This window comes from Muscardinus avellanarius, assembly GCF_963383645.1.
Source record: "Muscardinus avellanarius genome assembly, chromosome: 1".
Lineage (NCBI taxonomy): Eukaryota > Metazoa > Chordata > Mammalia > Rodentia > Gliridae > Muscardinus > Muscardinus avellanarius.
In genome coordinates, this window is record NC_137786.1 from 174136735 (window position 1) to 174153657 (window position 16923).

Sequence of the window (16923 nt, forward strand, 5' to 3'; positions counted from 1 at the left end):
AGGAGTGTCTGCCTCTGTGCAGCTCTGGATGAGTCCCTGCCCTGCTCTAAGGTGGGATGTGGGCAGGGTTGGACCACTGAGGCCCAAGGCTCCCTGTGGCCCTGATGCCTGGTGATTCTGTGAAACCCAGCATTGGGACGGGGCCTGGCACGTGGCGATGCCAGTGTAGACAGCCCGAGGATGGCTGAGCCAAGGGCCTGGGTGGGCCGGTGCCAGAGACACTGTGCTCAGCCTCACAGACAGCCCAGCATACCCCACGTGCTTGGGACTACCCTCTCCTATGCACAGTAGGGGCTTTAATGATTCCAAGCCTCACCCAGGTGTTCAACCCAGTGTGCCACAAGCACCTACTGTGTGCCTGGAGTTCCTACTGGACACGGGGAGGCAGAGCCACTCAGTGGCAGGACCTGAGGAGACCAAGCGTCCTGCAGGTGGGGTTCCACTGACCGATGCCTGGCTAGGCTCCCTCCCTCTGCCTTGGCCCGGGAGGCCAGTGGGTACCTGAGAACTTGTAGGCTTCATAGAACCTGGAGAAGAGCAAGGGCCACTTGAAGCGGGCATAATTGACCACATCCTCTTTGACCTTCTGGGCATCAGTTCTCCTTTGGGCATAAATCCCCTGGAGAGGATGGGGAGGGACAGAAGACAAAAGACAATACACAGGGTAAGTAGATATCAGCTGTCCTCACTGCTATCCTGGGCAACCCAGTGAGACCCTGTCTTAAAACTAAAGATGAATAAAAAGGGCAGGCATGTAGCTCAGTGGGAGAATGCCCCTGGGCTCAATCCCCAGAACCACACACACATACACACCAAAGAAGAGCTGAGTGGAGAGTAAGGGCTGTAGCCCTTGCCCTAGCCCCTTTCCCACTAGACACCCCTGCTATACTTGGGCGGCCCCTTAGTCCAGAAAGGAACCGCTCACAGTTGACCATGGGCCTGGAGCTCCCAGCAGGAGTTATGACAGGGTGCGGACCTAGAGTTTCCCAGGCAAGAAGGCCTCTCCTTTCTCCTTTCCTAAGGAGAAAGAAGAGGCGATTCCTGCAGTATCTATCTCTTCCTCTCCTGAGTGGGTGCCCTTGGGGAGCACACATGGTAAACAGCTGGTGCAAGGCCAGGAGAGGCCCCGCGAGACCTGCTGCCCAGGGGTTCCCTCTGGAGGCCATGGGTCTGAGTCATACTTCTCTATGTCCCTGGCACCCAGCCCAGAGTAGGTGACAGAGGGCATGTGTAAATCCGAGTCCACAGCTACTGGAGGCCCCGGCCCCTACAGACAGAGATGTGAGGTGGGGCTGTGATCCCCTTGGCTGCCTGGGCCCTGGCCCTCCGCTGAGGCCCCTGACAGCCTTCCTACCTTCTTGTGGGCGGCAATGGCCAGCTGGGCCCACTTCTCAAGAGTCTTCAGGGGTGTGATCTCGCGGTCAGGAATGTAGGTGGGCACGAGGTTGAGCAGGCGCTCCAGGATCATCTCGGAGCCGTAGTCCACAAAGTACTGCTGGGAGGCCAGCTCGGCCAGGTCATCCTCCTGGGGAGGGACCTCAGTGGCACGGGAGGCTCCCCTGGCCCTGCCTCCCATAGCTCTGGGACCCTGGCCCTTGGGCCTGTGTCCTCACTGGATGTCTGTGGTGTTCTTGAAGGACACACTCCAGCCTTCTCCTGGGTCCCCTCAGCACAGAGCTGGACTCTAACCAGGGGTGCGTGAACTGACCCAAAGAGATCAGCCAGTAACAGGTCAGCTGCTGCATGCCCAGCCCCTCCAGGACAACAATTGGGGTGGACAAACAAGAGAAGAGGACTGTCCCGGACAACAGGAGGCCTGGGCACAGCCAAAGTGAGGGGACTGGGTCACCACTACTAACCCCATCACTGTCACTCTGCCCCTGGCAGGGAGTCAAAGCAGTGGGGGGGCCAGCAGGCTGTGCCGCAGAGGCTTCAGTGGGCACCCAGCATGGGCCCCTTCTCCACCAGGGATGGTGTCCACCTGGGCCTTTCCAGGCTCCAGCAACAAGGGCAACAGAGAAAGGTTCTTGGGGCTTGAAGGTAACAGATATTTCTCAATGAGTTTGAAGTATTTCCAAATTTGGGCAACTGCAGTGGGCGCTGTACTGGATTCTGACTGAATATTAGACCATCACCACAGATACCACCATTCTCATGGCCTCCACCTTTACCATCACCACCATCACCACCGGTAAATATCATCATCACCAACGCCGGTATCATCACTCCCTACGACACCACCACCATCACCATCACCACCAATAATACCACCACCGCCACCTCCATCACCACCCCCACCAACGCCACCCCCACCATCCTCTTCAGGTCCATCATGTCCATCCCGGTCCCTCCAGCACTATCACTAACAGAGACATAAGTACCAGAAGAACCGCTCGTCCTCAGAAGGAGACAAAAGGAAAAACATTTGCAGATCCTGGTCTAAATGGAGTCTCGTTCTCATTCAGAGCAGAGTTTACTAGGCTAACTCAGACTCCTCCGGTGAGTGTGTCCTGAAGCATGAGCACTGTGTGCGATCACTGCAGGGATATCCTCAAAGCCCGGCTCCTGGCACTTCACCTCCCCTCGTGCGCCCTGTGCACCCGTGAGTGTGAATCCAGGAGAAGGTCTAACTGCAACCAGGCCAACCTCTGCGCTGGCTGACGGGGTCACAGGAAACCTCAGCCCAGGTTTGGAGCGGGCGGCATGGGCCGGGCAAGCCCAGCAGATGCGCCACACTCACCTTCTCACACCTGTACTCCCCGAACTTCACTCCGCGCACCACCTGCTGGTAGATGAGGTTGGTGGCCACGTTGTCTTCCGAGGGGTTGTGCCAGGGTGTGAAGACCTCTTTGCGGAAGAAGAGCCTCCACGGGGCGTTGCGCTCCTGGGCGCCCTGCTCCTTGGCATACTGCTCGCACTGGGAGATGGCATCCATGACGTGGTCACTGCCGCTGCCCAGGGAAGACACCTGCGGCACAGGATAGAAGGCCCAGTGGGAGGGTGTGCAGGCATGGGGTCAGGGAAGGACCACAGCGGACATTGAATGTGTCAGCTGGCCTAGTTCAGATGAAAAACCAAAGCCCAGTGACCCAGACAGAAAAACGAGGTGCAGGAATGTGCCCTCGGTCCCCTAGGAGGCAGCCCTGTGCGGGTCCCCTGGACCCCAGAATGGACTGGCACCACCAGTTGTTGTCTGTCTGTCTAGCCAATTGTCTGTGTCAAGGGCACAGGTGGGAGTTCCCATTTCCTAGTGCAAGTCCTGTGTGAAAGTGTTGGTCAAATTGTTGCTGAAAACACAGGATGCGTCTACAGCTGAGAAAAATCCAGGCAAACTGTCTCCAACCACAAGGCTCTGCCCTGAGCCCCAGACCCAGCTTGGTGGAGGCATGCCACCACACTGGAGGTGCCCGCACCCCAGGTGGTGAGGAATAAGCAGAAATAAACCACCATCTATTGAGTAGGTTCCTTGGCACGTGTTGCAGCAACCTGATGCAGAGCTAGGGAACCAGGCTCCCTGTGCACACGAGGGGCCCTCGGCTGCCTGGCCCCGCACCCCAGCCCATCTGGGTCCTGCTCTTTCTCAGAACCAAGGGACTCCTTCTGCCTGAGCACGAGCTGCTGAAGGGGGCTTCACCTTCTTCCTAATGAGTCAGGCAGGGCCAGGGTCCCCCCTACTTAAGGACCACACACAAGGTCACCTGGGCCAATGGGTGCTGGCACTGGGATGGGACTGTAGAGACCTCAGGAGAGGGTGTGGGTGCCCCCATACCTTATCAAACAGGGCGATGTAGAGGGAGAAGCCAAAACGGTCCTTGAGTGAGATCTTGTCGGCCAGTGCGTTGCACAGCTCCCTGGCCGTGGTGGCCGAGTCCGTCAGCAGGGTCTTGGTGGTCCCGTCCATGAACGTCACGGGCAACATGATGGGCTTCTTGGACTTAGTGGCCTGGAAATTACCCTGGCTCATTCTCTGGACCCTGGCTCCCCAGGGGGCCAGGACTGTCCCCGAGCCTCTGGCATCCCACTAGGACAGTGTCCCTGTCACAGGTGCCCGAGAAACCTGCTTCACAGACCACCCCAATGGGCCCCTGAGCCAGGGCCCTGTGGCTGGGAGGTGGGCACCCTCGCTTCACAGAACCACCACAAAGCCCCGCAGGATGGAATCACTGTCCCCTCATGGCTGAAGGGCCTCCGCGCCATGAAGCCAACAAACAAGACTCGGAGATCCTTGGGGGGGCGTGGTGAACGTCCACACACTGGGTGGCCGCCGCACCTGCAGTTCTAGCCAGCTGGGTGGCTGCGTCCGCGTCCCGTTGACGAAGGTCCTCCTCAGACGCTCCTCGCAGTACGGGGCGTAGCCCGGTGGTCCTCCGTGGATGAAGTTCCGCAGGTACTGCAGACAAGAGGCCACCCGAACACTACAGCGCCTCCCATCCCTCTGCCCATGCTGGGGACCTGCTCTTCCCAACAGGGCTTCCCTGTCCCCTCCTCTCTAGCCTTTGGGACACCAGGACATGTCACGTGGTGTGGCAACAGAACCACGCGCCCCTCATGCACCAGCTCCCCCCTCCCAGCCTGACTGCTCCATCCTCCAGGGATGCCCTAGGCCCTGCCTCTCCTCTGCCCTCCCAGTGCCAGCCAATCAGGCTGATGTCCCCAGCACCCAGGGCCCAGTGAGGAGTTGAACTGCAGTGTTCGTCTCAAGACATGTGCGCAAAGTGTACGCTCCGGTCAGACTCCAACTAAGTAGAACGAGGCTGAGAGCCAAGAGCTGGTGATCAGGGTGAAGGGGACCGGGAGGATGGGGCCAGGCAGCCTCTGTGCCTCCCGGCACCTCCCCTACCTTAACGAACTTCTCCGAGGGGGCGAAGCAGCCCACACAGAGAGACACGAGGATCCAGCCGCGGGCATAGCTGCTCTTGGAGGGGTTGTGGGTGAGCTGCTTGCTGATCTGGCAGTAGATCTCATCCCTGGGATGGAAGGGACGTACCTTAGGGACGTCCCCGGCCCTCCCAGCAGCAGGCAGAACAGACACAGCTGTCCTGTCCTGCTTGCCCAAGACTGTCCAGGAGGAGGCAGAGTGGACGGGATGGGGAAGGCCAAGCCCAGGGCTCTGGGGAGCTGCGGGGGAGGGTCTTGCCTTAGAGGGGGCACCATCAGGCGTGAGACACATTTGGAGCCCTGTGGCCAGGGGCTGCCGTCCAGAGGACAGTGCACATCCAGCTCTGGGCACAGCAGCCACTGCGCCTGGGGACCCCACTGATGAGACACACAGGCCCGGCGACCCCAGCCCATACTCAGAGCAACGGGACAGTTTCTACTAAGGGCTACTGGTAGAGCAGAAGCAAGCTCCGCCTCTGGGAGTGCCTTGGGGCAGAGGAGCAGGGCCTCTGACTCCTCCAGATACAGATACGGGTCTGTGATGCTTCACTTTGCAAGTGCTGTGTGTTACTTCTGTGGTAAGATGAAAACAAGGAAAATATTTTTTCTTTTCACTGTAAAGGGATCCTCACAAGATTACGGTGCAGAAAGGCTTATAAAGCACACACTCAGGGCCCAGCATTGTGAGCCTCAGGTAAAAGGCAGCTGGGATGTCACTGCTGTTGGGAGCAACGTTTCTTCCAGTGGGAAAGCTGGGAACCCCAGAGGGAGCCTGCTCTGGACCCAAACTGGATGCATGGTGATGCAGTGACCACCAGGGGGCGCTCGCTGGCCCTCTTCCCCCTCAAGAGCAGTGGCAGGTAGGAAGAGGAATTGTCAGATTCAGTGGCTTCCCAATTGTGAGAGCCTATGGGCCACTATAATTTAAAAATAAATTACAAAACAGGACCTGGTAGCACACGTCTGTAATCCCAGTTATTTGGGAGGCTGAGACAGGAGGACCACAGGTTTGAGATCAGCTTCAGCAACTTAGTGAAATCATTTTAAAATAAAAAAATTAAAAGGCATGGTGGGAGTATAGCTCAAGAGTAGAATGACTCTGGGTTCAATCCCCTATATCAAAACATATTAATAGTAATTATAAAATAAAGTAAGTTGCAGACATTGTCAACTTAATTAATTTATTTAGTGTGATACTGGGGATTGAACCCAGAGGCATTCTACCTTCAAGCTACACACCTCCAACCCTTCCTTCCTCTTCCTTCCTCTTTCTTTCTCTCCCCTTCCTTCCTTCCTTGTGCTGGGGATTGGGGATTGAATCCAGGGGCATTCTACCTCCAAGTTACACCTCCAGCCCTGCTTTATTTTTTATTTGGAAACAAGGTTTTTTTGTTGTTGGTTTTTTTTTTTTTTGTGTGTGTGTGCTAAGTTTGAGAGCCTTGCTAAGTTACTGCAGCTGGTTTCAAACCTGTGATCCTCTTATCTCAGCCTCTCAAGTACTGGCATTACAGGCATGCACCACCACACCCAGCATCAACATTTTATTATGACAAAATAATAACATTTAAAACACACATATACCCTGCCCAACACCCCAATCATTTCATAAAATGAAGGTAATTTTGTGTGTATGTATGTGTGCGTGTGGTCTTGGGGACTGAACTCAGGGGCATTCTACCTCTAAGCTACATCCCTAGCCCTATTTTATTTTTTATTTTTGAAACAGGGTCTTGCTAAGTTGCCGAGGCTGGCCTCACACTTGTGATCCTCCTGTCTTAGCTTACCAAGTACTGAGATTATAGATATGTACCGCTGATCCCAGTTAAATAAATGTTAAATAAATGGTGTGTGTGTGTGTGTGTGTGTGTGTGTGTGTGTGTGTGTTAGTGGGAATTGAACCCAGGGACATTCTACCTCTGAGATACACCCTAGCCCTATTTCATTTTTATTTTGAAACAGGGTCTCACTAGGTTCATGAGAACCTCACTACTTGCTGAGGCTGTCGTCAAACCTGCAGTCATCCTGTCTCAGCCTCCCAAGTACTGGGATTACAAGTCTATACAATTATGTCCTGCCATAAGGTACTTTTTTGTGTGTGTTTGTGTGGGTCTGGGGATGGAACCCAGGAGCATTCAACCTCTGGGCTATACCCCCTGCCCTATTTTTTATTCTTTATTTTGAAACAGGGTCTCACTAAGTTGTAGAGGGCCTCACTAAGTAGCTGAAGCTGTCCGCGAACCGCGATCCTCCGGTCTCAGCCTCCCAAATGCTGGGATTACAAGCGCACGCCACCACGCCTGGCTTGACAGTACTTTTTGTGTGTGTGGTACTGGGGGTGGAACCCAGTGGCTTTTCTACCTCTGGGCTATAGTCCCAGACCTTGTTTATACTTTATTTGGAAACAGGGTCTCACTAAGTTGCTGAGAGCCTCACTAAGTAGCTGAGGCTGGTTTTGAACCTGTGCGATCCTCCTGTCTCAGTCTCCCAAGCGCTGGGATTACAAGCATGCACACCATGTCCAACCATAAAGCTACTTCTAAATATCCTCAGTGGATATAGCTCAGTGGTAGATGACTGCCTGGCATGCATGAGGTCCTGTGTTCCATCCCCAGCAACACAAAATTTAAAAAAGAAAAGAAAAAAAATCCAAAAAATCCATGTGTTGGTGCCCGCTTGTAATCCCAGTACCTGGGAGGATGAGACAGGATCACAGTGTTCGGACAGCCTCAGCTACTTAGGCCTTCTGCAATTTAGTGAGACCTTCTTTCAAAATAAAGAATAAAAAATAGAGCTGGGAGTATAGCTCAGAGGTAGAATGACCCTGGGTTCCATCCCCAGTACCACAAAACAAAACTAAAACTAAAGAGTAGTAAGGTAAAGTTTTAGAATAAAGACCAATCCTAAAGTAAAAGCACATAGTTCGCTGGGCGTGATGGCGCACGCTTATAATCCCCGCGCTTGGAAGGCTGAGACAGGAGGAGTGCACAGGTTCAAAGCCAGCCTCTGCTACTTAGTGAGGCTCTCAGTAACTTAGTGAGACCCTGTTTCCAAATAAAATATAAAATAGGCCCTGGAGGTAGAAAGCCCCTGGGTTCCACCCCCAGTACTGCCAAAAAAAAACCAAAAACAAAATCAAAACCAAAAATATGTAGTTCTAGTTCCATCTTGCCAAAGACCAGTGAAAATCTGCTCCCTTGCCACTGAAGTGTCTGACCTGACTGCACCTTCCCCACAGGGAGACTGAGGCCAGGAGCAGGGAGGACCTGGCCCTGGCATTCAGCCTTCCTCCTCTTGGTCCAGGGCTACTGGCACACACCTCTGGAAGGGTCAGCTTTAGGCGTGATAGTGAGATGCCTGGGGGCTACTCTCCCTTCTGAAGGGAGTGCTCTGGGAGGTCTCTAGCAAGGCAGTAACCGGCCTTGGGGGGGGACAATAAGGAGGTCCATCTGGGAGGCAGGAGGCCCAGTGACCCCTGGGCAAGCACTCTGAACGCAGTTTTCCCATCCGTCGTCCTCCCAGCAGCATACACCTGTCCGTGCACTCAGCTCTCCTCGCCAGCTGTGCTGGTCCTGTTCTAAGAGAAGCCTGCCCGCCCCCACCCGGCTGGGTCATTGCTCCTGGTCTTCCCATCAACTCTCAGCCCACAGGGGCCTGGGTGAAGGTTCTCCTGGCTGGGGTAGGGGACACTGGCAGGGCCCCAGGCATCTGTCTACAGTGACCCTGAGCCTGGGGCAGGTGCGCTGCAGGTGAACTGGCAGCCCTTCCTGCTCTGGGGCGGGGAGCTAAAATGCACACAGGGTAACAGTAATCACAGCTCTGTCACCGAGGGCCTGCGGCAGTCCCCAGCTTGCTTACACACGTCTCACTCAAGGCTGAGATTTCCACAAGCCTCAGAGGGACACACGATTTCCCTCCTTTACAGACAAGGAAACTGGCCTAGAGAGGAAGGATCTTGGCTGAGGTCACACCACCCGCCAGCAGCAGAGCCAGATGCAGGCTCCCGGCTTCACCCGTGGCCGAGGCACCACGCCAGCCCCCGCCCTGCCCAGGCACTGACCGCAGCGCCGGCCGCAGGATGCCATTGCCGATGATGAAGTGCAGCTTCTCCAGGTTGGAGGTGGGCCGGTCCTCCAGCATGCTGTTGCCCTGCACCGTGGACTCCCCATCATGCAGCCTCTTGGTCACCTGGGCGAAGGGGACAGGCTTGCCCAGGGCAGGTGAAGCCAGCAGTGCTGTCTGCTGACCAGGGTGCCTAAGGCTGCCTACTCCCCAGAGCAGAGAAGTGGGGCTCCCCACCACTGACCCTGCCGCTGCCCCAGCAGGCCTGATGGGGTGGGGAGCCAGGAGCAGCCGGGAGCACGGGGAATGAGGCTCCACCACAGCCTCCTGCTACTGATTCTGGGTGGGACCCCATCTCTCTGGGCCCTTCCAAGGCCCCTGGCCCCCACATGGCCAGCGTTAGAACTCAGTTTTAACTGAGTTTAAACTCAACTCAGTCTTGGTTCTTAGGACATGAGTGTCCCTCTTTGACCCCACACAGCTACAGTGGCAGCCCCAGGCCGGGGGGGGTGGGGGCTGAGTGGCCAGAGTGTGTGACACAGACAGGGAGGGCTGTGGAAAGTCCTCGTGTCCACCAAGGCTGCCACCTCTCGCCCTCCTCCTGGGAGTGGGAGTTTTCCTGCCTGGGCCCCTTGGTACCAAGCTCGGATTCAAATCCGCGCCCATCTGGGCTGTAAGATTGGGTTTGGATCTCAGGACAAGGACAAAGGCAATGAGCCCCTGACTTTGCGGCGAGGAAGTGGGGAGGCTTCCTGGAGGAGGGGACCAGGGCTGAGAAGGAGACAGAGGAGTCTCAGGTGCAGGTGCATGCAGACATGGGGTGTGGGGAGCGGCCACAGGCTGTGAATGCCATGGTCTGTATGTCTGACACCGCTCCTCCAGCTGAGACAGCCCTGGGGCACAGGGCTGGAACCGCTCAGGGACCCGGTGGCCAATGGGCGAGGTCGGAGCACTCAGCGGTGACAGTCATGAGCACTCTCACCCATGGACGCTCCCGTCTGGACGGTCCTTGGACCAGATGCCCAGGCGCAGGCCCCAGCAGGAAGTGTCCTGCCTCGCCACTTCCACGCTGCCCGGGGGCCCTCCCTGACCCCAGCCTGAGTTCACCACCCTCTCTCTCCTTGCATTCTGTCTGTTCAGTCACCCGTGCTCTGTCCTGCCCTCCAAGGCCGGGCCGCGGGCCGGGGCCGCTCTCACCTCCTCTGTGAGCTTGGACTTCTTCTTGAGGGTCAGGTGCACCAGCTTGTGCCTCACGCTGCTCTTCTTCTGCCCATCGGGGAGCTGGGCCTGCAGGGCCAACAGGGCTGAGGGCTGCGGCCCAGGCCCAGCTCACCTCTGCACAAGGCCACCACCCTCCGCCCCTGGACCCCACCCTGCCACCAGCCACCAGAGACTCCGAAAGCCATCTGCTCTGCCGTCTGGCTCCAGGTACAGCCAGCACTTTGCAGTTCACACAACTTTCACACATCTGTTCCTACAAGCAGACAGAGAAGGCTGGGGCTGGGAGAGGGGAGGCCAAGACAAATTGTAGGGTGCTCTTTCTGCCAAGGAAGAGGACCCCAGGTCATGCATGCAGTCTCCACTGGCCCGAGAGGCCCACGAGGTGGGGCTGACCTCGCCCTCGCCCTGCAGGGCCTGCAGCTCCCTCTTGTACGTCTTCTTGCCCAGCGTCTCGTAAATCTTGGTCATCACGGGGATCTTCTCGCTGCCGTCACTCATGGCCGTGTGGTACTTGGGCTCTGGGAGGTCCCCCATGAACCGGAGGATGGTGATCCAGACGGCCAGGGCTGCCTGGGGGCAGAGGCGACAGCTGTGGGGATGGCTGGGACCTGGGGAGAAGGCTGGATGACACTGGCCTGCGTGGCCGGCCCCAGGCTGGGTCAGACCTGGCCCCTGCCCACCCGGGCGCAGGGGACGATGCCTCTCTGTCCGGGCCTGATGGCAACCAGTCCTTACCAGCTGGTCGCCCTCGTCGTCATGGTAGAGCAGCGGCTGCTTGAGGGGCCGCCGGGTATAGGAGTGGGTGGTGGTGCCCTGGAAGTAGGTGGCAGCGAACTTGGCAAACTTGTACTCGGAGAGGTCCTCCTCGTCCTCGTCGGGCAGGGGCAGGGCTGCATCCACGTCCTCCTCCACCATCTCCCTCCGCCCTCGCTCCAGGTCCTAATGGACACAGAGGGGTTCCCTGCCGTGGGGGACAGGCTTGGGCTGGGCTGCTGCTCCCCTACCTACACCAGAGGAGCCAGCTCCTCCTCTTGAAGACAGGGTTCTGTCTGTCCTGTCTGCTGTCTGAACAGACCCGACACATAGTAGATCCTCAAAGATGAGTGGACACAAGTCTGGGAAGGCCCTGGAGAGGGACAGTGACTGGCCCAAGGCCACATGACAGGCGGGGCTGGATGGGGCATGAGACCCAAGGCATCACCACTGACCTACTCAGTGGGCGTTAATTCAAAGGGCCACGAGAAGAGAGAGCTGTCAGCCAGGGGGTGGGGCCTCCGCAGCCCTGCCCCAGCCTGGTACCTCAAAGCCGGCAGGCGCCTGGCCCTCCTGGCCTGGCAGGCCTCCTGAGGTCCCCAGGAAGCCGAACATCTTGTCCACCATGTCCGAGTGGTTGATGGGCTCGTGGCGGGCTCTCTCCATCTGCTCCAGCAGCTCCTTCTTCCGCCGGGCCTCCTCCTTCTCCTTCAGCTCGCGCTCCGCATCCTCGCGAGCCAGCTGGGCCAGGCGCTCCTGAAGGCGAGGCAGAGGAGGGGGCTGACACCCCATGCCAAGGCCCAGGGAGCACAAGAGGGCCAGGGGCAGCCTCTGTCCCCAGCTCCACCGGGCCTCCTGAGCACAGGAAGAGTGTGCCCAGCTTCCTCGTGTGGCCCTCACCGTCCAAGGCGACAGATGCAGTGGCCAGCCCAGATAGCAGCCTCTGTCCTTGCAGGGCTGAGCCAGGAACCACTTTCCCCAGGCTGCCGACGCCATGCTCCCCTGGCCTCCACCCTACACCTGACCAAGAGTCCCACGTCCTGTGGCTGGGGCTTTAGACGATGTAGTCCATGTGTGTGGAAGTTACATTTTTTTTTTTTTTTGTACTAGGGATTGAACCCAAGGGCATTCTACCTCCAGGTTATACTCCCTTACCCATCCTTTTTGTTTTTATTTTGAAACAGGGTCTCACTAAGTTGCTGAGGCTGGACTGAGATCTTCTCTTAGCCTCCCAAATACTTAGATTATAGGCCTGTGCCACCAGATCCATGTGGTGGCCACGTTTTAAAAAGTAAAAAGAAATAACTGAAATTGATGTGTGTGTGTGTGCGTGTGTGTGTGTGTGTGTGTGTGTGTGTGTGTGTTACTGAGGAGTCAATTTAGGGACGTTCTACCTCTGAGCTACATCCTCAGCCCTATTTTATGGTATTTGTTGTTGTTGTTGTTGTTGTTTAAACAGGGCTTCCGTAGGTTGTTGACAGTCTCATTATGTTGCTAAGGCTGACTCTGAAACTGAAGTCCTCCTGTTTCAGCCTCCCAAGGACTGGGATTACAGGCTAGTCATAGTTCCCAAGTACAATCTTCACATGTAACCAATGTTATAAAAATAATACTATGGTGTTTTATATCCTTTCCCCTCCAAGTCTTAAGAATCTAGTATGTCTATGCAGTGCTGTATCATCTGCAATAGCGTGTGTGTGTGTGTGTGTGTGTGTGTGTGTGTGTGTGTTGCACTAGGGATTGAACCTAGGGGCACTCTAACACTGAGATACACTCCTAGCCCTTTTTATTTATTATTATTCATTTTTTTAGTACTGGGGATTAAACCCAGGGGCATTCTACGTTCAAGCTATACCTCTACCCCTTTTTTAAATTTTTTATTTTGAAACAGGGTCTTGTTAAGTTGCTGAGGCTGGCCTCGAATCTGCAATCCTCCCGCCTCAGCTTCCCAAGTACTAGTATTTCAGGCCTGTACCACCGTGCCTGACCGGAGCCACGTTCTGATTGTCCAGGAACGCTTGTGGCTGGTGGCCCCCTTCTTGGGCAGTGTGGCTCTCGGCACTCTCCCCAGCTCTGGGTTTTGCTCTGGGTGTCGCCCCAGCGATGCACAGCAGGAGAAGGTGCATGGGCAGCTGCCTCTTACCCCGGGACCCAGGCCTCTTGTCCTCCACCTGGCTCAGGCCCAAGGCCCCTGTGAGAGCTCAGCTGTTGTGTGCTGAGCCGGCCTAGGAAGGGGCGCCTCCCTCGTGGAGGGAGGAAGGATGCAGAAGGTGAGGGGAGGTGCTGGAGGAGATTCACAGCTCAGACCGAGGCCCCGCCCACCTGGTGTTTTCGCCCCGCCTCCTCTTTGGCCCCGCCCACCCGATGCATGTGCCCCGCCTCCTCTTTGGCCCCACCCACCTGGTGCTTGCGCTCCGCCTCCTCCTTGGCCTTCTTGGCGCTCATCTCCTTCCGGAGCTTCTCCTCCTCAGCCAGCCGCATTTTCTCTGCTTCCAGTCGCCGCAGATACTGAGGAAAGGGACAGCCAGGTGAACATGGGAACGAGTCACGTCTGTCACGCCGGCTCCTCCCCACCCCAGCCTGAGTTCTGTCACTGAGAGCAGCTGACAGATGATTTTGCAGACAGGGGACAGGCAGCGCCATCCCACGTGGGGTAAAGCACTGTGGATCCCAGAGCCGAAGTGGGGTTGCCTGGAGAGTGTCAGGGGTAGCTGGGGCCCAGCGCTGTGCCAGGCTAGGACCTGGAGATGGGTCTCACCCTGGCTTTACCTGCTCCTTGGAGCAGCAGGCACAGCTGAAGGGCCCCCCGTGGGCCTCAGCTTCCTGGCCATCACCTGGGGGTGATCCATCAGCCGGAGGTGGACTGCACCTCAGAGCACACCCCTCCTGGGACACAGGGCCCCTCACCTCTGCCCGGAGGCGGCGGTGCAGCCGGCGGGCGATCATGCCGCGGGCGTAGGCCTGCACCGTGAGCACGGCCCAGAGGCGGTGGCGGAAGGCCTTGCGCACCAGGTAGGCACGGCAGCGGGCCTGGAACTGGATGATGCGCCGGCGGGCCAGGCGGTACTGCTGGTGCAGCTTCCGGGCGCGGTGCAGGGCCTGCAGCCTCAGGAAGCCCAGGCGCATCTGCAGGACAGGAAGGACAGGCCCCTGGCTCAGAGTCTGCGCCCATTCCAGAATGACCCTGCCAGCAGCAACTTCCACTGTGTGAGCCTCCACTCCAGCCAGTCCCTGTCCACTCAAGTCCGTCTCTCCTCTGGGGAAAGCTTCCCAGGGAGGCTTGACTCACCCTGAGGGACCCCAGCCAGACTCCTTCCTGTCCACGCCCCTGCCCAAGTGCAGGTGGAGACCCATCTGCTCTGCAGGGGGGATGGCCCAGCCACCCCAGGCCCTCCCTCAGTTTGCTCATGACCTGCCAGAACATTCTGGAGAAAAGCAACAGGCATTGTGACCAGTTGAGAAGACCCACAGGAAGGAGCCCTGGACTTTAGCTTGAGGAAAGGAAGGGGCGGGTGGGGGCGAGCTGCCCTGGTGCAGGCAAGAAGCAGCCCTGGCACGCACCAGCTCGTAGTTCCTCCTGCAGTTGTGGCCCCGCCAGTGCCTCTGGATCAGTGTGGCGGCATTCTTCAGCCTCAGGAAGTTGGACCTGAAACAGCAGCAGCCAAGGATGACTCCCAGAGCAGAAAGCAGGTGGACTTGGAAGTGGGAGAACACGCCGAGCCCCAGCTCTGTGCCACCCAACTGTGTGACCTCGGGCACCCACTTTGGGGAAGTGGGTAGAATCATGATTGCCCTTCCTGCCTCGCCAGCTTGTCACATAAGCCCATTAGAGCGACTATTCAAAAGGCATTTGCTAGCCAAGCATGGTGGCACATGCCTGTAATCCTAGAATTTGGGAGCTGAGACTGGAGGATCATAGGCTGGAGGGCAGCCTCAGCAGTGTAGCACGACAGACTCTCAGCAACCTAGCAAGACAGTGTTTCAAAAAATAAAAATAAAAAGGCTAGGGTGTAGCTCAGAGGAAGACTGCCACTGGGTTCAATCCCCAGTACCACCAAAATAAAAAATACATAAAAAATTACTCGTTAAATGAGTAAATGTATAAACAAATTAGTACATTAAATAATACAAAAGATAAAAAGCTTTGAAGCCGGATGTGGTGGCGCACGCTTGTAATCCCCACGCTTGGGAGGCGGAGACAGGAGGATCACACAGGTTTTTTTTTTTTCTCCTTTTTTTTTATTTATTCTTTTTTTTATTGGTGCACTTATTGATCACACAGGTTTGAAGCCAGCTGCACTGGCTTAAGAGACCCTGTTTCCAAATAAAAATATAAAATAGGTGTGGGAGTGTAGCCCAGAGGTAGAAGGGTTTCCGGGAACCCCAGTACCCAAAAAAAAAAAAAAAAAAGCTTTGAACACTTTAGCGTCTCCATTTTATAGATACAAAACTGACTTGAGGTTTGGGTCAGAGCCCATGTCTCTGACAGTGAGGAGTGCAGGGCTGTCACCCTGCACACAGTAAGCTGCTCCTCCAGGAGAACAGTCCTCTCCAGACTGATGGAGGACAGAGGCAATGGGTGTCTGCGGAAGGGAGGGACATAAAGGAGTGAAGGGTGGACAGGTGAGGTGTGAGCCAGCCAGCGCCAGTGCCAGGACGCAGGTAGCAGATGAGACAGTGGGGGGGGGGTGGATAGAAGGTGCGGGTGGATGGGTGCAGACATGGAGGGAGGAGGGGCCATAGGAACTGCACAAGCAGCAGGTTATGGACTTGTCAGTCCTGCCCGTTTGTGAATGATCACAGGTGTACACATGTTCCGGATGTAAAATGTGTGATATAAGCCGGGTGTGGTGGCTCACACTTGTAATCCCAGCATTCGGGAGGCTGAGACTGGAGGATCGTGGTTCACGGACAGCCTCAGCTACTTAGTGAGGCCCTCTGCAACTCAGTGAGACCGTTTCAAAAATAAAAATACTAAAAAATAGGGCTGGGAGTGTGGCTTGGAGGTACAATGCCTCTGGGTTCCATCCCTGGTACAGAAAAAAAAAAAAAGTGAAACACTTTGCAATTTACAAAATCTCAAATTTTATTTCTGGGAAATTCAGTCGGCCTCTGAGATGAGCAGAGGTCTGGGAGTGAGTCTCAGGGGAGCCCGTTGTGTTATTTGGCTTCTGTGGTATGATGGAGCTGTGTAAATCAGGTAACTGTTCCCCTGTGTTTGCGTGATTGTGTGTGCCTGCTTGTGCTTGTTTCCACGTGTGTACCAGGGTGTGCAAGACTATTCCTGGTGTTTGTGTGGGGTCCAGGGGGGGGCCAAGCATGCGCTCGCACTCCCATGTGTGGGCTGAGGGGCAGGAGCTGGCCGGGACACCCACCTGTCTTTGAAGCCCCGGATGACCTTCTGGAGGAGGATGACTCTGTCGGTGATGGCCTTGTCCCGCTCTACCTCCAGCAGCATGTCGTGGTGGTCCTGGAAGGAGAGCTCCTGAGCGGCGCCCCGTAGCATCTCCTCTAGCGCCAGCAGCACAGTCCCAGGCGGGGCTTCTCTTCCTTTGCTCGGAGCCCCGGCCTAGGGCTCAGCGAAGCCCGCAGGCTCCCAGTCCTGCTCCAGCCTCACAGGGTAGCTTCCCACAGCCCCCAGGGGTTGTGGCTGTTTTCCAGAGGCCCAGGGGGACCCGTGTGAGAAGGAGCATCACTTCACTGGGTGCCAACACACACACATCCCACTCCAGCCCTGTCGGCATGGCTGCCGAGCCCCCGCTCTGCAGGACATCCCAAGGAGCCCGGCCAGGCCACTGCCATTCCCTAGAATCTTAGAGCCTCCTAGCCAGGACTCTTCTGGCCCCCAGGGCTCCCCCTACCCCGGGCCCTCCACATGCAGCCAGATGGAGCCTCTCAAACACACCTGATGGTGCCTTTCCAGGGATGCCCCACTGCTCCCAGGCCAACTCCCGGCTCCTCGCCCTGGCACTCAAGGCCCTCCACAATCCAGGCCCTGCTGCCAGCTCTAGC

At 56.6% G+C, this 16923-nt stretch overlaps 1 protein-coding gene across 4 annotated transcripts in view; it reads right to left on the reverse strand.

Moving 5' to 3' along the window:
• MYO7A (myosin VIIA) overlaps nt 1–16923 on the reverse strand; it is a gene marked incomplete at both ends in the record, with an annotated part of 63773 nt that overhangs the window by 16078 nt on the left and 30772 nt on the right. For all 4 annotated transcript variants that reach the window (XM_080717535.1, XM_080717534.1, XM_080717533.1 and 1 more), the window contains 15 exons: nt 502–619; nt 1355–1525; nt 2741–2968; nt 3770–3943; nt 4271–4390; nt 4841–4967; nt 8936–9063; nt 10135–10224; nt 10552–10728; nt 10894–11097; nt 11458–11667; nt 13312–13419; nt 13819–14037; nt 14473–14557; nt 16287–16381. In XM_080717535.1, the coding sequence (XP_080573661.1) occupies nt 502–619; nt 1355–1525; nt 2741–2968; nt 3770–3943; nt 4271–4390; nt 4841–4967; nt 8936–9063; nt 10135–10224; nt 10552–10728; nt 10894–11097; nt 11458–11667; nt 13312–13419; nt 13819–14037; nt 14473–14557; nt 16287–16381 (2254 nt within the window). The remainder of the gene's footprint in view (nt 1–501; nt 620–1354; nt 1526–2740; nt 2969–3769; nt 3944–4270; nt 4391–4840; nt 4968–8935; nt 9064–10134; nt 10225–10551; nt 10729–10893; nt 11098–11457; nt 11668–13311; nt 13420–13818; nt 14038–14472; nt 14558–16286; nt 16382–16923) is intronic.